The sequence below is a fragment of the Marmota monax genome, unplaced genomic scaffold (genome assembly GCF_021218885.2).
Source record: "Marmota monax isolate L192 unplaced genomic scaffold, Marmota_monax_Labrador192_F-V1.1 WCK01_AAM20220418_F8-fsc00279, whole genome shotgun sequence".
In the NCBI taxonomy this organism is placed as follows: Eukaryota; Metazoa; Chordata; class Mammalia; order Rodentia; family Sciuridae; genus Marmota; species Marmota monax.
In genome coordinates this window covers 1371775-1396695 of record NW_026693587.1, presented here as the reverse complement: position 1 = coordinate 1396695, position 24921 = coordinate 1371775, and the positions used below count along the sequence as shown (strand labels likewise).

Sequence of the window (24921 nt, the reverse complement as noted above, 5' to 3'; positions counted from 1 at the left end):
TCTACTTGAAGTGGACTTTTTCCTGACTCTAAGCCCTGGACCTCCATATTCTTAGATCATTTACTTTATATTTTTAATTAATTTATTTATCCTAATTAGGTATATATGACAGCAGAATGCATTTTGATTTGTTGTACAAAATTGCAGCACAATGCTTCATTTCTCTGGTTGTACACAATGTAGTGTCACACCATATTTGCAGTCATACTTGTACCTAGGGTAATGATGTTCATCTCATTCCACCAACTTCCCCGCCCTTGCTCCCATACCCCTTCTTACCCTCCCTTCCCTTTCCCAATCACAGTTCCTTCATTTTTTGCTTGCCTCCCCTTCCCCATTACGGATCAGCATCCACTTATCAGAGAGAATGTTCCGCCTGTTTTTTTTTTTTTTTTTTTGAATTGGCTTATTTTGCTTAGTATGATATTCTCCAACTTCATCCATTTACCTGCAAATGCCACAATTTCATTCTTTAAGGCTGAGTATTATTGCATTGTGTATAAACATCACAATTTCTTTATCCATTCATCTGTTGAAGGGTACCTAGGTTGGCTCCATAGTTTAGCTATTGTGAATTAAGTTGCTATAAAGATTGATGTGGATATGTCACTAGAGTATGTTGATTTTTAAGTCCTTTGGGTATAAACCAAGGAGTAGAATAGCTGGGTCAAATGCTGGTTCCATTCCAAGTTTTCTAAGGAATCTCTGTACTGCTTTCCAGATTGATTGCACCAATTTGCAGTTCCACCAGCAATGTAGGAGTGTGCCTTTTCCCCCACATCCTTGCCAACACTTATTGTTGTTTATGTTCTTGATAACTTCCATTCTGACTGGCTTGAGATGAAATCTTAGTTTTGACTTGTATTTCTCTAATTGCTAGAGATGTTAAATATTTTTTTTCATATATTTGTTGGTTGATTGTATATCTTCTTCTGAGACATGTCTGTTCAGTTCCTTAGCCCATTTATTGATTGGGTATTTGTTTTATTTGGTGTGAAGGTTTTTAAGTTCTTTATATATCCTGGAGATTGATGCTGTATCTGATGTGCCTGTGGTAAAGATTTTCTCCCATTCTGTAAGCTCTTTCTTCACATTGTTGATGGTTTCCTTTGCTGAAAAGAAGCTTTTTAGTTTGAATCCATCCCATTTATTGATTCTTGATTTTATTTCTTGTGCTTTAGGAAGTCAGGTCCTAAGCTGACATGATGAAAATTGGGGCCTACTTTTCCTTTTATTAGGTGGTGCAGGGTCTCTGGTCTAATTCCTAGGTCCTTGATCTACTTTGAGTTGAGTTTTGTGCCAGGTGAGAAGTAGGGGTTTAATTTCATTTTGCTGCATCTGGATTTCCAGTTCCGGAAACCATTTGTTGAAGAGGATATCATTTCTCCAATGCATGTTTTTGGCCCCTTTGTCTAGTATAAGATAACTGTATTTATGTGGGTTTGCCTCTGAGTCTTCTATTCTGTACCATTGGTCTACATCTCTCTTTTGGTGCCAATACCATGCTGTTTTGTTACTATAGTTTTGTAGTATAGTTTAAGGTCTGGTATTGTGATGCCTCCTGTTTCACTCTTCTTGCTAAGTATTTCTTTGGCTGTTCTTGGTCTCTTATTTGTCCAAATGAATTTCATTGCTTTTTCTATTTCAGTAAGGAATGATGTTGGTATTTTAATTGGAATCTCATTGTATCTGTACAGTGCTTTGGGTAGTATGAGCATTTTGACAATAATAATTCTGCCTATCCAAGAACATGTGAGATCTTTTCATCTTCTAAGGGCTTGTTTAATTTCTTTCTTTAGTGTTCTGTAGTTTTCATTACAGAGATCTTTCACCTCTTTTGTTAAATTGAGGCTCTTTTGAATGAGTAGTTTTTCTAATTTTTCTTTGAGAGGATTCATAACTAATGTAGAGAAATGTATTTGATTTATGAATATTGATTTTATATTCCATTACTTTGATGAATTTATTTATTAATTCCAGAAGTTTTCTGGTGGATTTTTTTTTGTATTCTCTAAGTATAGAATCATATCATCAGTAAATAATGATAGTTTGATTTTTTTCCTATTCTTATATCTTTAATAGTAAATAATGATATATTGATTTTTTCCCTATTCTTATATCTTTAAATTCTTTTCTCTGTCTAATTGCTCTGGCTAGAGTTTCAAGGACTATGCTGAATAGAATTGGTAAAAGAGGGCATCCCTGTCTTCTTTCAATTTTTAGAGGGAATGCTTTCAATTTTTCTACATTTAGAATTATGTTGCACTTGGGTTTAGCATAGATAGCTTTTACAATGATGAGGTATGTTTGTACTATCCCTAGTATTTGTAGTGTTTTGATCATGAAAGGGTGCTGTGATTTGTCAAATGCTTTCTCTGCATCAATTGATATAATCATGTGATTCTTATCTTTAAGTATATTGATGTGATGAATTACATTTATTGATTTCTATATGTTGACCCAAACTTGCATCCCTGGAATGAACCCCGCTTCATCATGGTGAATTACTTTTTTAATGTTTTTTGTATGTGATTTGCCAGAATTTGATTGAGAATTTTTGCATCTATGTTCATCACACATATTGGTCTGAAATTTTCTTTCCTTGATGTTTCTCTGCCTGGTATTGGTATCAGGATACTATTAATTTCATTGAATTATTTTGTAAGGGTTTCCTCCTTTTCTCTTTCATAGAATAATTTGAGGAGTACTAGTATTAATTCTTTTTTGTAGGTCTTGTATAACTTAGCTGTTTATCCATCTGGTCCCAGGATTTTCTTTGTTGGTAGGATTTTGATGGCATGTTCTATTTCCTTGCTTGAAATTCATCTGTTTAATTTGTGTATGTCCTCTTGACTCAGTTTGTGTTGATAATATGCCTCTAAAAATTTGTCAGTGACTTTGAGTTTTTTATTTTACAGAAGTATAAATCTTCAAAAGCAATTCTTAATAAAATATTTATATTAATCAACAACTTATTTAAAAAATAACATATCATTATCAGTGGATTATCTCCCAATAATTTAAATTAAATTAAATAGCCAAAAATCAATGTACTCTTATTTATTTTGAAAATATACAAGAAAACCCACATGATTATCTCCATAAAATAATTATTTGACCAAATTCATCATTCTCTTGGCAAACTAAACATACACATATAATCTAAACGATCCAAATTTAAAATTATATGAGTTTAAACTATGTCTCTTCCCAGTAGATAGTTTTAAGGATTCATCCCATTAGGAGGCTATGAGAAGCAGAGAGAATTCTGGGACAATATGTATCGCTCTTCACGTGCTTCCTGACAAAGATAAAGAAAGGCTCTAAATAAAATACAAGTAATTACCTCAAATGAGGAGAATTCACATTATATTATCTCTTCATTTTATATTTCAGAGTTATAGCTTGTGTGATATTCTCTAGGTAAATATGTTCCATAGTGATTAGGTTATGGATTTGTTTAATAGTAGCACTCATTACATTAAGTTCATTAGGCAATTTTTGTTTATAAGTATACTTCTAGAAAATACCATTAGACTGTCTATCCAGAGTCCCTGTTAGCAGGTTCACAAAGTGGTTATGTAGAGGCATGCCATCTTCCCTTTTTTCTTTTTCCTTATATCAAGATGGGAAAGAGAATGAGTAGAGGACAGTCTCTAAGCTTTAATGACTTCCACTCCAGAACTTCCTCAAACTAACAAAGGAAATTAATGAAAAACCTAAACTGACATCATGATTAGTGATGAAAGACTGAACACTCTACATTTAATTTCAGGAAAAGGGTAAGAATCTTAGCTCTCACCTCTTCTATTCAACATTGCACTGAAAATTAGTCAATGTCATAAAGAAAGACAAGGAAACAAATACTTTTTTTTTTTAAAGAGAGAGAGAATTTTAATATTTATTTTTTAGTTTTCGGCGGCCACAACATCTTTGTTTGTATGTGGTGCTGAGGATCGATCCCGGGTCGCAAGCATGCCTACCGCTTGAGCCACATCCCCAGCCCCAGGAAACAAATACTTATAGAAAAATACATATACAAAATTATCTTTACTCACTAGACATAATTTGGAATATGAAAAACCCCAAGAACCAATTTAAATGCTATTATAATATATGAGTTGAGCAAAGTTCCAGTATACAAGATCAAAATAAAAACATAAGTATATTTTTATATACCATCTATAGAGGAAGATAAAAGTACCTTTCTATTTATAATAACACTCCAAATATTAAATATTTAAGGATAATTTGTCAAAATATGTATGAGACTTGCTAAAAACTACACTAACCTAAATAAATGGAGGGGTACACCATGTTTTGACAATCACAATGTAGCAGGTTTTTTAAAAAAGAGACAAATTGATTCTAATATTTATAATGAAGCATGAATGATTTAAAGTGCCAGATCATTCAGTAAAAAATAATAAAATAGAAATTATAGTACCCGATATCAAGGCTTATTACTTATTATAGCTGCACTATTCAAGATAATGACATACTAATGAATGGAAAAGCATAAATCAATGAAACATAATAGATATCCTAAAAAATAGACCCATAAATACATGGTGTAGTGATTCATAATAGTTGTCAATGTAATGCAATGAAGAAAGAAGTTTATTCAAACAAACAGTGGTGAAATTTGGATGTTCTTGTGAAAAAACAAATAGCTTTGACTCTAATCTCTCACCACATACAAAATAATTCAAAATAGACTTGAATCAAAAAGCTAAAACTATAAAACACAGAAAACATTCTGGATAAAGAAGAAAAAATAAAAAATAAAAGAAAACATAAAAGAAAAGATTTCTAAATGTTGATAAATAGATAAAAGATGAGACTCAAAAAGCCAAACCGAAAGAAGTGAAAAATTAAGAAATTAAGCTTTTTCAGAAATGTCAATTTTTGTCCTTTGAAAGATATAAAAATCAATGGTTAATCTCTGTAATCCATGTCTGGTGATGGAAATGGAATTAACAGCAAAGGAAAATGAGGAAACTTTTAGGAGAGATGGAAATGATCTTTGTGTTGATAGGGGTAGTAGTTACACAGGTATAGATATTTGTTGGAGCTGATTAGGCTGTACACTTAGTATGGGGCTTTTAAAAAAATAATAAAAAATATTAGAATCTGTAGTCTAATGCTTGAGTCCCTAGGATGGGAAAGAGGAACACCCATGAACTTTGCAACAAGAGCTCTGCAATCTGGGTGCCATTTTACTGACTATCAAGAGCCAGCTGGTGCTGCTGAGGGCAGACTAGGAGCACACAGCAACAACTTCATTAAGATGAAAATATTGAGAATCAGCTTTGCCTGTAAAAAGCCTAACATTAAGTAAGGCTGTTTCATAAGAGTATGGCAAATACACATTTCTTGCAATAAACAGCCATCTTTTTTGTGCCTAAATTGTGAGTCAGTTTTATTAGCCTTGCTTCCACAACCCAATATGTTTTGGTTTAGATGTGGCATCCCCCAAAAGCTCACTGGTGAGACAATGCAAGAAGGTTTGGAGGAGAAATGATTGGGTTATAGCCTTCACCTGATAAGTGAATTTATCTCTGATGGGATTAATTGAGTGGTAACTAGAGGCAGGTGGGGTGTGGCTAGAGGAAGTAGTTCCCTGGGTGTGTGGCTATGGGGTATATACGTTGTAAATGGAGAGCATTTATTATCATGTGAGCTGCCTCCCTCTACCACACTCTTCTCCTGTGATGGTCTGTGTCACTTCCAGCCCAGAGGAAAGGAGCTGGCCTTCTATGGAAGACCCCTGAAACTGAGTCGTCAAACTTTTCCTCTCCTACAGTTGTTCTGGTCGGGTCCTTTAGTCACAGCAACAAAAAAAGCTGACTAAAACACACTAATAGATATGTGAATCATATGTTATATTAGTTTTGCAGATGCTCCCACAACTAGCAAAGTGGCAGGAAGGATATTGAAGGCAATGTGCTGCTTTGGGTGACAACAATAATCCCAAACACTGAGGCTGAACTCGTGTTTTATTTTGTTTGTTACTGGGGATTAGACTCAGTGACACTTCACTACTGCTCTACATTTTCAGTCCTTTTTATATTTTTAATTTTGAGATATGGTCTTGTTTAAGTTGGGGCTGTTCTTGAACTTGTGATTCTCCTACTTTAGACTCTCAGGTCCCTGGGATTATAGTCATGTGCCATTATGCCTGACAAAATTATGTTCTTGATGGCCACTTCCAGCTAGTGTTATCAGGCAGTATAAGAGGAGTACTATATGCTGGTGTTTATCACAATAAAATATAAAGACATAGCGGCTGTCACGCTAAACTGAACTGATATCTACTGCCAGCTCTATTGTTTACTGGTTACATATTATTGTACTTTTTTCCATATGAAAATTTCCTGACCTAAAAACTGAGGCAATGATATCTAACATGCATTAATCGTGATAATAATTAAATAAATGCAGTTTGTGTCACATGGTTTCTAATACATAATTAGTGTTCAATAATGGTAGATATTAAAATTATTATATATTTTTAATAGAGAATGGACTTAAAACTGACCCATGCCATATGCTTACAAAAGTACAGGAAGCATCAGCAACAATGCATGTTGTACCAAATCTATAGAATTCCACACTCCACTTTTAATCATGACCTCCATATAATATACTCTGTGTATCTACAACATGTTATTATTATAAAAGTTATTTCCTTTTAGATATAAACCAGTTATTTTAAAAATTATTTTAAAGCTACTTGTTAAAACTTATTTTGAGAAAAGTTATTAAGGGCAATATTAATCTCCACTTTTCCCCCTAGCCTCTTGTGGAATCTCAATTTATTTTAGGGGATGATATTTGTAGGCCACTGTTGCTATAGAAAATCCAAAACTATCTTTAAAAAAAATCATGCTTGTGACACTTCAATATAGGTTTTATTTTTTAAAAGGTCAAAATTTTCTTTCTAAAATATGACAATTTACTCCCAGGCTCACTACTTATAGACAGGTTCAATGCTTTAGAAGTTCTTTTTTTTTTTTTTTTTGCTTGTGTTTAAAAATAAACATGGATCATGTAGCAATAACTGTTGGGTTGTTTACAAAAACTTACTAATTTACATTTGGATATAAATTTCACTCTCTATTTCTATTTAAGGGAAAATATATTACAAAACATTTTCGGCTTCTGCAGATCTTCTCCCAAGGAACTCTAGTTGTAATGTAATTTTCCCCCTGTGTGTTGGGCCTTTCTCTTTTTCTCTATAAGAATCAGTAAGTCACAATTTATCATATCTCTGATTATATATAAGGTATAGTGACACCACATTCACATCTTCATACATGTATTTTTTGTAATGATGAGGGTCTCCTTTCACCATCCATGCTATTTCCCCTCCTCTCTCCCTATCCCTCTCACCCTTATCCCTATCTAGAGGTAATCTTCCTCCCTTGCTCTTCCTCCCAACCTCATTTTGAGTTACCCCCCTTATATCAGCGAAGACATCTGGCATTTGTTTATATGATAAATTGTGGTATAAAGGTATATTAAGATTCATAATGTAAAAATAAATAAATAAATAAATAAAATTTAAAAATAATAAAATGTTAAAAAAAAGAATCAGAAAGCTACATGAAACTCTTTGCACTCTGATTTTATCAAATTTATTTTCAACCACTCTATGGCTTCTTGACCTGTCAATCCATGCATTTATTTACTAACACTAGAATATTAACTCACTGTAACATTTTACTATATCTTATCTATAACAAATGATAATATTTTTTAATGTTTTGTATATTTTACTTTTTCCTCACATCTGTTATTCACCACTACAATGATCTTATTGTCTATTTTGTTTCTTCTTCCTTCTAGTGTATAAGATATTCTTATATCTTCCCTATTTGATTTTTTTCAATCTTAAATAATGTGTGCATATATGTGTGTTTTTGTAGTATGCAGAGTATAGCACCAATCACACTCAAACTTGCCATGGATATTAATATGTTTTGGAGAAGAAAGTTTAAAATGATATGAAGCATTGGAATGTAAATAAAAATAGGCAGAATTTTTAGGTAAATTGACTTTTGGAATAAGGAAACAGTAATGGTGATTTTGCTTTTTTAAATGGCCGTTGGTCTGAAAGCATAGTGAGACAATGTTTATTAGGCAACTAAAATTCCAATAAGTAATCTGCAGACTTTCAAGTTCAAGAAACAAGAGGACAGAATTTAAGGCAACTGTAGTCACTAATAAGAGAGTTGGAATCCTAGGATGGAGGGAGAAGGAATCCCAAATGTTGTATAAAGCTTTGCCCACTTCTTGGTGTGAACCAGGGATAGGACAAAATCTGGCTAAGAATAAAACACTGAAGTGGTATTTGAGAAGCCCAAAGATAAAGTTTACTTTTTGTGTCTAGCTATATTGATTGTCTGCTTAAAAAATTGGTATTAATAAAATTGGTATTCTTCAGAAGAATAGAATTGAACCTAGAAATTTTACAACCTATTATTGACTAACCTCAGTGTTTAAATCCAAAATTATTCAACATACAAAAAAAAAACAACTAGAAAATGAACTATTTTTAAGATAAAAAACAAAATAATGGCAAACAACTCTGTGATAACTCAAATATTTGAATTATCAAATAAGGATTTTAAATAAGCTATTCATTTTATTTTCTAGAATATAAAGTATTATATATGTTTACAGTGAATTAAAAAGACAGAAAATTGTAGAGAAATGGAAACCATAAAAAGAAACACATGGAATTTCTAGAACTGTGATTTTAGAGATCTAAAAATCAGCAGGGAAACTTTTATTCTTCTTTATTTTTCTCTTTTTATAACACAAATTTAAAAACAATACAATGAGCACCTGTATACTCATTATTCAGTTTGAAGAAACTATCATCATTGGTGATTTTGTTTTTCATATTCAGTTTTAATTGTTTTTTTTTAAAATATTTTTGTTTGAGTTGTCGTTGGACACAATACCTTTTTTTAATTTTTATGTGGTGTTGAGGATCGAACCCAGAGCCTTTCACATGCTAGGCGGAGTGCTGTACCACTAAGTCACAACCCAAACCCCTTAACTGGGTTTTTTGTTAAGGTAAATTTCAATCATGCTCTTTTATCCATAGTATTTCAGAATGCTTCTAATAAGAAAAATTTAAAATATATCTATGTTTTCACCAAAAATAATTAACATTAATTCTTTAATATTATCTAGTACCCATGATGTATATTGCAATATCCTTAATTTTCTCAAAGCTTTTTAAAATTTTTCAGTTGATTTGTTTCAATTTAACTACAACAAAATCCACACATTTTATTTGAATATGATTTCTAAAATCCTTTTTATTCTTTTTTTTTATAGTTCCTTTCTCCCTTGAGTATTTTCTTATTGGGAGAAATAGTCATTTGTCCTGTAAAATAGCCTTATGGTTTTGGATGACTGCAATTTTATGTACCTTAATTTGCTCTTTTATCCCTCATATATTTCTTTCATACCTTCTATTTCTAAAAGTTAGATCTAGAATCTTGATGGTTTTTACTTTTTCAGGCAATAAAATTTAAGTTATGTTTTTCAATCCCTATCACATCCCATCATTGCCTTATAATGTCTGATTTCCCCAATTTTATCTGGTATTGTTAAACTAAAAACTCTCCAGTTTGTCTTTGATTGTATTTCCTCAACATCTCTCATTTGTTTTTATTCACAGACTGCATATGTGAAGTCTTTCCTTCTCCACTCACCCATTTACAGAGTTAGCAATTCTTTCCTCTCTTTTCCCATAATATCTCAAACACAGAATTCAATCAAATGTTGTGAACCATCTTGAACCCCTCAGCTGACCTTAGTGCCCATCTCCTATGTAGATGCCTCTGAAAAAATCCTTTTAAAAATAATTGAGGGCCAAACTTCATCCTTAGTGAAGTATTTGTAATATAACAGAAGAGGCCTCACACCACAGAGTACTTCCTACTAATCTGAATTACATTTTTTCTTTTCTTTTTTAACCAATTAACCATCCATTCTTTCTTATTCCTTATTTATCTCTTTCTCCACATTTCTGTATTACACTCCAATTTGGCTATTCTTTTCTATTGCTTCCCTTTGGTTATTGCTCCATTCCTCTAAATTTATTTCCAGTTCTTAAATATTCCCCTAGGTATTTATATCTTAACCTCAAAGCTGGTCAATGTCTCTTTGGGCTCACCAATTGTGAAAGTGTATCCATGAATTTTCTTAGTAAAACAGTAACCACATAATTAATTTTTACTTACAAATGATACTCCTTAGAAGATGGACAGAAAAACAAGTATTTGGGTTTTTTTTTCATTATTGTTATTTATACCACAGTCAATATTTGCCACTGTACTTGCTTATGCGACAATGAGCTATTTAAAACCAAATTTTAAAACCAAATTTTTAAAACCAAATTCAACCTTTATCTTAAAAACCATCCACTACATCCAAAGCATCCACGAGCACATCGTACATTCATTTCTTGGGTAAATGACCACTTGAAAGATGAGAGTTGCTTCCAAAAAATTTTTTCTCCTCTTCACATATTTTCTTATTATTTCTTCTAGAATATAAATATAGATACAGAATATATTAGTTGTATATTGTGTTTTGTCAGAAAGCTTATAAAATGTACTATTCTAATTCATAAAACAACATGTAGATCAACTTCCTTGGGCTCTTGTATTTGTATATAAACATTTTTTTTATCTTCAGAAATTCAAGCAATTCTGCTGAACTCTTGGAGTTAAAATGCCTTTTATTTCTTTTATGAGTATTTGATTCAGGTTAAATATGAGCCTAAATAAACTGTAGTAGCAGTTAATTTGCTAAGTTAAGCTAAGAAGACATCCATGAAATTTAGCATAGACATTGTCAAATGAGTACAATGAAAGAAATTTTACTCCAAGTTTAGTTATGAAACAAAGTAGAGCCATACAGAAACAATGCACAATTCAAAAAGTAATTGTTCAAGTCTAAGAAATAAAAAGCATTATTAGAAATCAAGATATACAAAATCAAATTAAAATTGGATTGGAAACTAACCACATACCATTGAAAGGTTTTCTGAGATTTTTTTCTAGTAATAAACATATAGTATATACTCATCTAGTATCTACAATGTATGTTGAGAGCCACAGCCGAAGGGGCCCCAGCAAACTTCCAGCTGCCTGCTGATGATTGGCTCACAGTGGTGCCAGCAACATCTAGCTGATTGGCTCCTCTGCGGTGATGCTCATTGGGCTGTTTCCCTGCCCTTTCAGACCACTGAGCTGCTCATTGGGGGACTTTTTGGCTCTGCCCACCCGACCCAGCCAATCGGCCTCAAGAGCAGGAGGATTGTGGGAGGTGGAGAGGCTTGTGGTTGTGAGAGAGGCTGATGGGAAGCCGGTGGTGGCAGTTGGGCTCTGAGGGTTTTTCCTGAGGAGCTGTTTTGTTTGGTGTGTGTGGTTCTAAAAATAAAGTTCGTTTCTTTTGACAAGTGGCTGTATTCAATGTATTCAATGTTGGATTAAAAAAGATTAATCATTCTTCCTGGTAGCTTTGGGATAGGTTTCTTATGTATGCATGTGTGCACATGTGCAGTTTTTGGGATTGGACCCAGGGATGTTCTACCACTAAGCTACTTTCCCTGTACTTTTTATATTTCATTAGGAGATAAGGTCTCACTAAGTTACCCAGTTGATCTTCAAATTGTGATCCTCCTCACTCAGCCTCCCAAGTCAGTAGGATTATAAATATGTGCCATCACCTAGGCTTGGACAAGATTTTTAAAAGCATATTTATGGGTAGAAATCAGATATTTTTTAGTGCCAAGCTCAGAGCCTGCAACCAAAACACATCAAGCTAAGTTTCAATAATAAATGGCTCTCTAATCTAGCTTTTCTGAAATTATGACATTTTCACAGTAGTTTGACTCCATAGAATATTTCATTTGAAAGCCTTTCAGATGAAACATGAATAAACATTACCATCACCAGACAATAATAAATAATTAATAGGATCTTCTCTATGGAGCTGCTTTCTGTGGAGGGCTGCAGAACCATGTCATAAGTAAAGAAGATGGTTTCCTAATATTTGCGGAGGATTTTGTAGTTCAATAACGCTGTTTGTTGACTCATTTTATAGCCTTGAAAGATAAATTTAAAATTTGATCCATGAGATCAGGTTTGCAGAAGATATGCAGATGATTATTTATTCATTATGGAATTTTCAGATTTAAACTATTATGGTTGAATATGATTCTAAAAATTCTAACTGAATCTCACACTTAAAATAAGGTCAGTTGGACATTTTTCAATAACAGATAATCTAAAGCTCAATCCCTCTAATCTGTAAAAATAAAGTTAAACTATGCATGTCAAAATGACCATAAAACAATAGTATTACCTGTCATTATATGTGAATCAATTATCAAAGTATAAAAGTCTTTACACTTAAAATGGCCTTTAAAAATACATGTTATTTTCGTGATAATATGTAAAATCACCTAAATAATCACAGGAACACCTCTTAATAAAAATTGGCAAAGAATAAACTCTGTTTATAGAATAAAAGTGAAGGGCAAATTTTAAGATGAACAGAGACTCAATCTCACTAATTAGGAAGGAAGCAAAAAATACCAATGGAAGATGATTTTAAATTAAACTGGTAAAATTTTAAAAGATATGATTTATAGAGATGATGAAGGCAATTAAAAATAGGATCCTTATTGAATAAATATATTTAATGAAGTTAGAGGGCAATTGAACTCTGTGTTTAAAATTTTCTTTAATTCAATGTGTAAGTTCAATAATATAGTGTTTCATAATACAAACGGGGAAAACGTCACAATGTGCATATATACCTATTTCACGAAAGTACCTAATCATAGTTATTATGCATAAAGTGTCAATATTTGTCACTCTGCATTAATAAAAAATATTTTTACCTTACTATATAAACTTCATAATTACCATTATTGATGCTTATATTAGCAAAATTTATTATGGTACATATAAAATAGTTAATTAACATTTTCCCTATTACTAGGTATTTTGATTATTTCTATTATACTAATTTAATTTCATGGTAAATATGTAGATTTCTACTTATGACTTTCTCCTTATTTGGGTTATTTCTGAGTTTTTGCCCTTATGATTTATAAATTTAGATATTTTCTAATTGTAATAAATAAAACATATTAGGGCATCAGTAATTTATGTATACAAATAAGTTTTGAAGAGTTGGGAAATTTAATAGGCAAATATGGAACTTATTTTTATCATTACTTAATATCAAGATTACTGTCATATAGTGATTAATAACTGAGGTTCTCTTTTACAGTTTGTCCTTTGTTCTTTTTGTTCATTTATTTGTGTGTTGATAATATTCTTTCCAATTGTCTTCTTCATATTATTCCATTTGCTGCATTTTTAATAACTTATTTGTCTTTCTTCCTACATTCTACAGTTTTAACTTTTACATACAAAATTTTTCAGTGTTTTAATTTTTGTTTTTTTTTTAAATCTCAGTTTATTTAAAATTAAATAAGTTGTCTTCTCTGGTTTGCTCAGGGTTATTTTTTAAACTAACACTAATACACATCATATTTATTTTTGTTTGTGGTTTCAGTTCTAGGTAAAAAATAGATTTTGTTTTCAAATTCCTAACTTCTTACCTCAATGGAATTTATTAAATAACTATTTTTTTTCTATTATTATGTGGACATGTATTATATATACTAAATGTCTCTTATAAAACTTTATCTATTCTTTTCCTAGAGATCTCTTTTTCATCAGCAACACACTTTAAAAAAAATTATTATTGATTTGAAAGGGTCTTTGAACTGGTGTAAAATTTTTTTTCTTTTATTCTTCCTTTACTGAATAGATTCTTTCACTATTTGGGTCCTCCAACTAGATGAAATTAAAAATGGATTCTTCTGTTTGCTATTTTATTCCATAATAGTCTATTTTATCTTATTACTTGTTTTTTAAAAATATAAATTAATGAAAAATTTGTACATGATTGCAATATAGTTTTTAAAGTTTATATTACTTATTTTGAAAAGTTTATAGTAGGACAAATTCATTTCTTAGTAATTCTTCTTCAATAGTTTATGTAGTTTTTCTTATTGCAAATGGGATCTTTCAAATGACTATGGCATATAACAAAACTAAATTTAAAAAACTTTGATCAATTTATTTTATTAACACTTTTAATAATTAAAAAATAATTTCATAGTTGGCATTTTTAGGCACATCATTTAGCTTCTCAATGTTTCTTTGATATCTTTCATATCTGTTCTCATATTTTTCCATATTGCCACTCACTCAAAAAATAGCAATATTTTGAGCATTTACTAATAAGCATGGAATACTAATATTCTAGGCAATGAGGAGGTAAAAATGTGTGGACTCACCTTCAAATTGATTATGTGTACATACATTTACATACCCGTGGTAACATCATGTTACAGAAAATTCTTAGGCACCAAAATATGTGGTCAGATCAATGAGTACTTTTGTATAGAGAGAAGCTGAGTGGTGCTGAGAAACCAGGTCTTCAAAAACAAAATGGATTGGTATAGATAGAAAATAGAGGGAGATATTCTTGAGTATAGGAATAACAAAGATATGGATAAAGTATTGTTAAGGCATATTCGGAGAACAGGGAGATGGAATGTTTCTAGAAAGAAAGTTTTGCATTTGCCTTTCCCTGGCTTCTTAAACCAGCTTGACCTGCTAATGAACCATGCCTCTGATGGCTTTTAGTTAGAACAGCCTGAGGCTGTGGGTGGTGGATCAGAGTTTATACTTTTTCACCATTGGAGCCCAACCTCTTTCCCTGGGTTCATTTATCAAGGTTATCATATCAAGATTCATGTATCAAGGTTACATACTCTTTGCTTTGTACCCTGATTTATTTTTCAATGTAGTCTCTTTTAATTATCTTCCTGGTCTCTGGTCTTTGTCTGTTGAGCAGGATTTGAGACTTTGCATTGGTTTTATTATTGGCTTCTGTTATCAAAACATTTTTAATAATTTATATTATGATTCATCTTTTAGGTCTTTTTGGCATATCTGGTGTTTTTGACCCTCTCACTGTGAAGGAGGAGCTCTTACATACAATGCTGATGTTGGACAAGACAAAGTTGTAGGTTTGAGTTCCAAGGAAAGGAGATGATTCTGCAAGAGAAAGTCCTCAAATGCAGGATGTTAGAGTACTGTACTACATAATAACCATGAGCAAAGGAATATTTTACATAAAAATATGTTTTATAGTTCTTTTTTAAAAAATGAATCTATGTGAAATATGAGCTAGGACAGATTTTCATAATTAGCAAGACAAAGTTCTGCAAGAATGTAAGAATGTAGAGGTATTTGCCTCACTAAAAGAAATAATGGATTGCTGTATTTATTCAAAACTGAATTGCTTAAAACTTTTAAAAAATCCTAATAATTCCCAGCTACCAAATCACACTGACTCCAGCTATTAGTACTTCAGATTTCTTTGTAGCACTCCTAATATACAATCTTGTGGTAAAAAATATATCATTTTTTCCCATTCCAGAGCAAAACCTCAAAATTAAATTCTTTAGACCTTCTGGGCCTGCAAGTTCATATATGTTTCTCATCAATGTAGGAACCTCAAATAAAAAAAGAATGACATTTTTACTGTGGTATTTTCATTCTTTCAAAATAGCATTTAATAAACCCAACTTGTTAACTTTGCAAATTCTCTGCGAGGCTTAATGTTCAGTTAGCTTTACATCTCTGTGACCAAAAATCTGACAAGAAAAACTTTCAGAAACAGTTTATTTGGAACTCACAGTTTCAGAAGTCTCAGTTCATAGATAACCAATTTTGTTGCTCTGGGACCAAGGTGAGGCAGCACATCATGGCCAAAGGGTGCAGTAGAGGGAATCTTCCTCCCTGTGACCCACCTCCTTCAGCCACCCCAGATCTGCCTGTAGTCATACTTAGTCCATTCAAAACAAGATGGACTGATCATTTTACTTCTGACTATTGCTTCGTTAACACAGGAGCTTTGGGGGGACACCTCATATCCAAACCATAATGCTTGTTTTAACCTAATTAATCAGCCACCTTGCAGTGCAACACTTGAGATCTCAGCCATTTTTCATAGGAGGTATTTGCATTGGGCCTCTCATTGACTCTAATGGGAGCCACTCATCATCAATTTGATGAAGTCCTTCATCCTAATTTCTGGCAAATATTTAGGCCTAGAACCATGCCAATAAAATACACTAGGATTTTAATATTCCAAAATCCTATGAGTTATAAAAATTTGGAAGTAGGGTAAAGTCATGATAGAATTTCCATTGACTGGTGAAGTTCTACTGAATTAAGATAATCTTTTGATATAAGACTAGAAATCAGATCACTAGTCATCATTTTGTCACTATCATTTACCTCACTGATTAATTTGACAAAACTAGTAGGAAAAGGCAGTCAGGTAGAGCTACATTTTAAACTCCATTCTTATTTATATTGACTCTGTTTTTCCACCTATAATAAATCAATAAAAGTAAGTCATCATATTTATCTCATGTAATAGCTGTAAAAAGATATGAAAGAAAAAGTGACACATTCTATCAATATTTTTTTCTATTTATTAAAACATAACTCCAAATGAAATTTGAGATAACAAATTAGCAATACTTTAGAAGGTCTTAATGTCAAAATGATTCTTTATGCACTTTGACTGTTTTCTAGAAATGAAATGTGAGAAAACAGAATTTGAATTTAGTACCTTCTTACCATTCTGAAGACTTGCTATTCTAAAGCATGTACTATAAAGGTGAAAAGCTGTTTGGCTTTAAAAAAAAACCTCATATATTAGCTGTATTAAGGAGATCCCAAGGACAGAATAAAAACAACTGTGTTTAGTTTTTATTTTAAATTAAATGCTGGCACTGTGTGTTAATAATCTTGAAATATAAGTTGCAATTTTAATGCCTTTTCCTTTAAGAGTTTTACAAATGCATAGGAAATAAGCATGTGAGAACCTCAAAATATTGAGTTCAGACTGATTTATATATATGAGGGCAACCCCGAATAAGACTAACTTCTACTCGTCTGTCACAAGAGGAGTTGGTTGGAAATAATGATCAGATTAGTTATGCCACCATGTACATACTTAAGCTGTATGCACTATGATTAACCAGTCCTAATTTCTTCTCTTTTAATATATAAACAATTTTTACTTAATTATTTATTATAGGCATGTAGCAACATCATTTGCCATGCATTTCTGTGTGCTAAGAGATATTCTGAGCACTTTCAAATATTAATCAATTCTCCAACAATTCTATGAGACAGGTTTCATTATGCCTATTTACAAATAAGAAAACAAAGATGCAAAGAAATAGTTACTTATTTCAAGTTCACCATCTAGTAATTCTCAGAATGGAGATACTCCAAAATCAAAGCCTTAATACTTTATAGCACTGATTAATTGTATGTTGATGATGATGACTATGCCATTTCTCTACTCAAGTGTCTTTCTTTTGTTTTACATTGCATCATTTGAATTTCAAATGGAATTAATTATTTTTGCTTGTTGATTTTGCATTAAGACACCTTGAATCATTCACTGTGCTGCAAGTGTGGATCAGTTTAGAAAGATTATTTGGTCACACTGTCCATCACATGGTACTAGTCGCCCCCAAATGTCTTATTCTCTTTATTTGCCAAAAGAGATACCATTTCGCATGTTCTCTCAGTCTTTGCAGATTCAACATCAAAAGATCTCAACATTCTTTAAAACCTCATTTTTTTGAGGGTCTGACATATTGTGCACAATCAACTCTGTAAATATTTTATGATAGAAAGATATTGAGGTTGTTTGAGGGAGTCCTTGCTATAATTTTACCTAAAATCTTCAATTAAAATCTCACAGAGAATGCTTTGAGGAAAAGGGCAAGTGAAAAGCTGGAATGTATCAGCTTACAAAGGAGTTAGGGATCTTCTGACTCCTTTGTGCTAGGGAAAAAATGCAGAGTTGATAGTTATACGTGTGTTTGATTTATAGGTGGATTTGGCTGATGTAAAAATAATGATAGTAAATTGCTCTGAGAACAATCTAAAAACATTAAGAATGCATACAGTTCCCTATTGGTACAAGATCTCTTATTAGTAAAGAATGAAATAACACAGGCTCTGACAATTCTCCCTCCCACATTAGATAAACAGGTCCTGCACATGATGTTAAGACTTGAAGGAATGCCAACTTTGGGCAATGTTTGGAATTTAACTAGCAGTCAAATACAGGTAGATGGGATTCCAGTACTGGCTCTGGTTTAACTCACCCAGGCCATGGCTTAAATATGCTACACAATGATAGGTGAGAATATTTGAGTGTTGGTTGGTGTTTAATGGACACAATCACCTAAAAATTTAAACAATCATAACTGGAATTATATAGAAATAGTTTAAGATTTATACCCTAGTTAATAAAATGCATGCTTGGAAATAGAATTTGTACCCTGATGTGCTTTCCTTGGTTCATGGCCTCTTCTGGTCTCACAGCCAGCAGTATAGCATTTGTAATGGTTTAGATATGAGGTGTCTCCCACAAGCTCATGTGTGAGACAATGAGAGAAAGTTTTGAGGTGAAATAAAATGATTGGGTTATGAGATCCTTAATCTAGTCAGTGCATTCATTCATTTGAATGGAATAACTGGGTGGTAACTATGAGCAGGAGGAGGTAGGTCACTCAGGTTGTGCCTTATATATAAATTATAAACAAAATATGAATATATATATATATATATATATATATATATATATATATATATAATTTTTTTTGTGAGCAGAGCTCTTTCTGATTTCTGATTGTCATATCCTGAGTTGCTTTCCTTTGTCACATCCTTTTCCTTTGACGTTCTGCCTCACCTCGGGCCCAGAGCAATGGTATCAGCCATTTATGGACTGAGACCTCTGAAACTATGAGTACCAAATAAACTATTCCTCCTTTAAAATGGATCTTATCAGGTCTTCTGGAGACAGTGGCAGAAGAGCTAACTAGAACATTTTCAACACCTCTCTCTCCTTTTCTTTCTCTCTCTCTCTCTCTCTCTCTCTCTCTCTCTCTCTCTCTATGACAGTCTTTCCTCTCAGTTATAATCCTCACTCAGATAATCCAGGGTCTTTATTCCAAAGTCGTTAATCACATCTTCAAAGTCCCTTTTGCCATGCAGGGTAATATATTCACATGGTCACTGATTAGGACATGGGCAGCTCCAGGGTGGAAATGAGGAACATATTCTTCCTACCAGAGAAACCCACTGAACAAATGAGCTCCTTGAAGATGGGATTTATATCTTCCTCACCTCTGCATCACCACAACCTGGCACAGTCAAATGTGCCTAGAAGACATTCAGCAAATGTTCAAAAATTGCTACAGTCAAAAAATATTTATTTGGTACCTACTGTGTGACAGATGTTATTCTAGGCGATGGGACATGTGGAAATGAGCAGAATTAACTTATTTTCATTGCATCCTAGTGTAGAGAAGCAAAGAGCACACACACAATATACAATAATGACAGTAAGGGTTATGAGGAAAAGTAAACCATAGTAAAGAGCACAGGAAGTGTCAGCTTATTATGGAAGAAGTCTTCTCAGGCAAGCTGCCATTTGATTGAAGATAAAGGACTGTGAATCAAGGTTTACCAACGAAGAGCAGAAGAACATTTCAGAAAGAAGAACTGAGAAGTGCAAACATTCTGAGTTTGGAATAAACATTTTGAGGAGGCTTTTTGTTTGTATTACTGGGGATTTTGCCCAGGGGCACTTGACCACTGAGTTATATCCCTAGGCTTTTTTATTTATTTACTGATTTTTTTTTTGAGACTGGTCTTACTAAGTTTCCCAGGCTGCCCTCAGATTTGTGATCCTACTGCCTCAGCACCCTGAAATTACAAGCATGAACTGCCATACTGGACAGGATTTTGAGGTTTTTAAGAAATAACAGGGATGCAAATGAGGCTTCACAAAAAAGAGAGAGGGATGATACCAGATGAGACCAGATAGGCACAAGGATGACAGACTGCCCAGGATTTCGTAGTCCACAGTAAAAAACTGGGTTAGACTCCAAGAGAGATGGAAATCCATTACAGGCTTGAGATATAGGCTGGCAAAATATGAGTTTTATCTTGTAAAATCACTCTGTTGTGTTAAGCACTGACAGTGACAAGATCAGGATGAAAGCAAAGAAACAAGATTGCATTAGTCCCAGGGAGATGTGTTAGAGTGACAGTAGAGGTTGTGGTGAGAATTTGTTGTAATCCCAATCTACATCTGAAGTGGAGAGAATAGTGTTGGATATTGTTTGAAGGAAAGAGAATAAGAGCGACTTTAAGGATTTGGGTTGTGTTATGGTTTTGGTATGTGATGTCCCTCAAAAGCTCATGTGTGAGACAATGCAAGAACATTCAGAGATAAATTGATTAGATTATTAAAATTGTAACCCAATAAGTGGATTAATCCACTGATATGGCTTAACGAGATGGGTAACTGTAGATAGGTAAGGTGTGGCTGCAGGAAGAAGGTCACTGGAGGTGTGCCTTTGGGGTTTATATTTTGTTCTTGGTGAGTGGAACACTATCTCTCTCTCTCTCTCTCTCTGCTTCCTGATTGCCATGTCCTTAGCAGCTGCTGCTTCTTTTGTTTTTTTTTAACCATGCAATTCCACCATGATGTTCTGCCTCATCTTGGGCCCAGAGCTATGGAGTGAGCTGAGCACAGACTGAATCTCTGAAACCATGAGCTAAAATAAACTTTTCCTTCTCTGTTTTTCTTGTCTGGTATTTTGGTCACAACAATGAAAGCTGAATAAAACAGGCTGAGAATTTGATGAAGATAGTCATCACTTAACAAAACTGGGTAAGATTTCTCACAGTTTTGGAAATGTTTAGAGTGAGGTGCTTATCAGATATCAAGTAGAGATGCTCTGAAGAAAGGTAGACATGGGAGACTGAAGTTAAGAAGGGAGACTGGACACAAGATAAACATCCAGAAATCTCAGCATATAGACATCATTTAGAATTCTGTAATTAGGTGAATTCCTTGGTTTGGGGGAAACAGTTTTGGAAGAGTATTTAGCTCTGGAACACTCTTGCTTTATGGAGGTCAGGAAAATGAAGAAGAGAAACAGAAAAGGAATCTGTGAGCAAGAAGGCAGTGGGCAATGAGGGAATCCAAGAGGAAATGATGTCACTGGAAGCCAAGTGAAGACATTCTTCCAAAAAGACACCATCCAATGTGCCAAACTGCTGATGAGATGTTAGTAAGATGAGGATCTTGAAATAACCATTTGTTTTGGCATCATGGAGGTGGTTTGATTGTGTTTTGATGTGTTGGGGAAGCAAATGCCTAAAATTCTTCATGGTGACCCAAGTGCCTTTATCATGTATCCAACAGCCCTTGCTGACTCTTCATTGCATTTCTAAACTTGACTAATGCTTAAAAATTTGTACTTTGTAATTTGAGTCTGACTGGTAGGATAAACAGGAGGATTTCCTTGAAGTGAAGGCTTCTAAGGTGATTGGTGATCTAGAGCTCCTTAATTTGCAAAATGCCAAAGAGAAATGTATTAGCTTTAAGTTATCTGAATTCCTTACATTCAATTATTTTCATTGCAATAGGAGACTAACAAGTCCATAAAATAGATTAATGTAACTCAGGCACATTCCATTTTCTCTGGAAAGACATAACTCATTGCAGGCAGAAGAGTTTGCACAACACCTTTGCTTTAACTTTTTATCTTGTTTCCTGATAGGGCTGACAGAGATGAAACATGAAGTGCTTCAGGTACAAGATTAGTTGTAGGGATTCTTGAGTTTTAAACTTCAGTTTCAATTTTAATTGAGGCACTTCTTTGCATTCATTGTCTTCAGACCAATTAATATGTTAGTAATTAATCTTGTTTATTACCATATTCTCCTCCTCTTAATGAAATCAACTATGAAAACATTGTTGGTATATACAATCAATATTTGCTATCTCTTGCGAAACAAGTTGGAATAAATATAAAGCATATAAACATTAAAATTTTTACTATTAATGGAGCCAAAAATTATTCTCAGATATTCTGCCAATGTCCATTATAGTTTTCTTAAAATATAATTTCTAACTGAAAACTATTCTATACATTTCTTCTACATAATACTCATAATTTTTTAAAGTTTCTATTCTATACAAGGTCAATTTATAGAAGGTATGGACAAATATCAGGGAAGCTGGTTGGAAAAGAAAAATATATTTTAAAAAATCTTCATACTGAATTCATAGTCTGAATCTATGATCTGAGCAGAAATTGTCTTTTATATACATAGCTTCTTGTAGCCAAATGTTGAGTCTTAAAGAGGTTAGAATTCACTCTTTTTTCCTCTTGCATTGCTGTCTGCTCACTTTCCTCTTGTGAAGGATTTTTTTTTTTTTTTTTGCTGTGCTGTAGACATATGGTTACATATTTCACTACCTTCTGTTTGAAATTCATTGGTCTTGGTTCTGAGGTTGTTTTTTCTGTTGGGTCACAATGTGTGCTCTTGAATTTTAATATGATAAACAATCTGTGCTAAAAACTTCTTGGTTTGATTCCAGATTAAAATCAAACAAATAACCAGCCAACCACCCTTTACTGAGTTGAAAATAAAAGTACACAGAGAGAAAGGATTATGTTAGAAACCATTGTTGTGTGGCTCCCTCTCTGAGTCATCACTAGGCATAACACTGATTTGGTACACGTGATTTCAAGAAAGAGCTTGGTAGATTCAGTATAGGAAAACATGGATACTACCAGAAAATAGTTTGCTACACTTTTTTATCATGGGTTTAAATTTGCTTTCTCACATTTATTATTTTAAGTCAATAAGCAAAGAGGTTATTGAGTATCAGTGATAGGAATACAACAGAGTCAAATTCAAATTCTATTTTGGACATTTAGTGGAAGATTTAATGCAGTGACTCACATTCTTTGTGCCACAGTTTCCTTAAACTTATAATAGTGACAATCCTGACATTATGGGATTATAGTGATGAGGATTATACCTAAGAATTTAGGGAAAAAACTAATGAAAAATATGTGCACTGAGAGCTTTTAATTGTAAATTGAATAATATATGTCTTGGAAACAAATGATAAGTTTCCAGGTGTGCAATGAGTATAGAATAAAAGGAAACTTCTCATTTACAAGCAAGAAAACTTTTTTGATTCATATTGTAAATTGTAACAAAGAACAGCTTGAAATTTTAATTAAATTGTCTCACTAGGAATCATCTAGATAAAAATTTGTAGAGGACTAAAAATATCAAAATTAAAATTTTCACTCACTGCATAAGTTATAAATATTTCCAGTATCATTTCAGAAAATTAAAAGACTATTTATCCTTCCCAGGATGAAAAAATATCATAAGTGGACTTCATAAGTGGATAAAAGATGCTGATTTCCTATGATATCTGTTACCTGTGTGGCTGTCTATCTATCCATCTGTAGATACACATATATGTTTAGACATCCCAGTAGAATTGCAAAGTGCTTATAAGAAAACGCCAACAAAATCCCAAATGTAGGGCATATTTGCCTTTAATCACCATCATACCTGATCTCAATATTCCTCAAAATTTGAAATACTAATACATATTGTCAGACAGATATGTCTAATATATGAGTTAAAATGACTGATGACAAAATCCTAATGTGTAGTATCAATAAAAAGGTGAAGTGATCAGGTTGCATACACTTGGGGGCTTTCCAATGATGGCATGTAAAAGTGTGCCATAATTGGCACCCTTGATTTTGTTCAAGAAGTTTGTGCAACCTAATCTACAAACAGTAATAGACCTCAGTATCTTTTGGAAGATAAAATCTTGAATCATTTAAGGACACAGCAACAAAATTAACAGTTTTCATACTTTGGTTTACTGTAAAATTTAGTAAAGTTTTCCTTGTAGTCCCTGACCCCTTGCTCTGAAAACAAAAGCAAAAACATAATTATTGCTTATTCTTTTCCCCCTACTTTGTTTGTGCTACTCTAAAAGAAGGGAGGAAAATCATTTTAATAAATAAAAATAGAGATGTAACAGAGAAAAATAAATCAGTCTAGATGAGAAATATTAGGAGCAACAGAAATGTCATTAAGCAGTTTAAAAATAAGCTTCTTTTAAAAGGTTGTCTTATTTTACAAAATCACACCAAAAATATAGCAGCGGAGAAGAAGGATACATACAAGTTAATTGCACACCAGTCCCATGCAAAAAACTGGGTCATTAGCCAAAGCAGTAGTAGTCAGAATCCAATTTAGGAGGCTTGTGTAGGGCTTGGGAGTCCTCTATGATGGAGCCCTCACTGAACTGGTCCAAGTCTGAAGGGGTCTGATGGCCTGGGACATCATCAGCCAAAGTGTCCAGGTAGCTTCCCACAGAGATGCCATCTAGCCCATCACTGCCATCCTGCAGGCTGTTGTAGCTGCCGCGTAAGGAGGTGCTCTGGCTCTCCAGCAGGCTGCACAGACTGCCACTGAGACTGCTGCCTCGGCTAGTGATGGTGGCTTTCTCCTCCATCATCCACTTGATGGACTCGATGTTCTCATTGATGAGGAGCAACTGACGCATAAGTCTGACATCTGTGGCTCTGAGGTTAACCTATGTGGAAGAGGGAGACAGGAAAGACATGCCAGTTATTCTACATTCTTAACAAACTCCAAATTCATGTGGATACTGTCTGTTACAGTCTACGATTTTAAATCCACAGAATAAAATACAAGTATACTTGATCTCAGGATCTCTTTGGAAATTGCTGACCATCGGCAGGAGTCATAATCAAAGAACTCGCTTTCTGCCAGATGAATCAGAAAAAGGGTCCATAAAATTCCCTCTGTATCCCTGACTCTAACCAAGCTACCA

General features: G+C 33.3%; 1 protein-coding gene across 1 annotated transcript in view; it reads right to left on the bottom strand.

The window, feature by feature from the left end:
• Window positions 1–21923: 21923 nt before the first annotated feature.
• Window positions 21924–24921, bottom strand: part of Lurap1l (leucine rich adaptor protein 1 like) — a 43602-nt gene continuing 40604 nt past the window's right edge. The window contains exon 2 of the mRNA XM_046459355.2: window positions 21924–24660. Coding sequence (XP_046315311.1) covers window positions 24286–24660 — 375 coding nt within the window. The 3' untranslated portion in view covers window positions 21924–24285. The remainder of the gene's footprint in view (window positions 24661–24921) is intronic.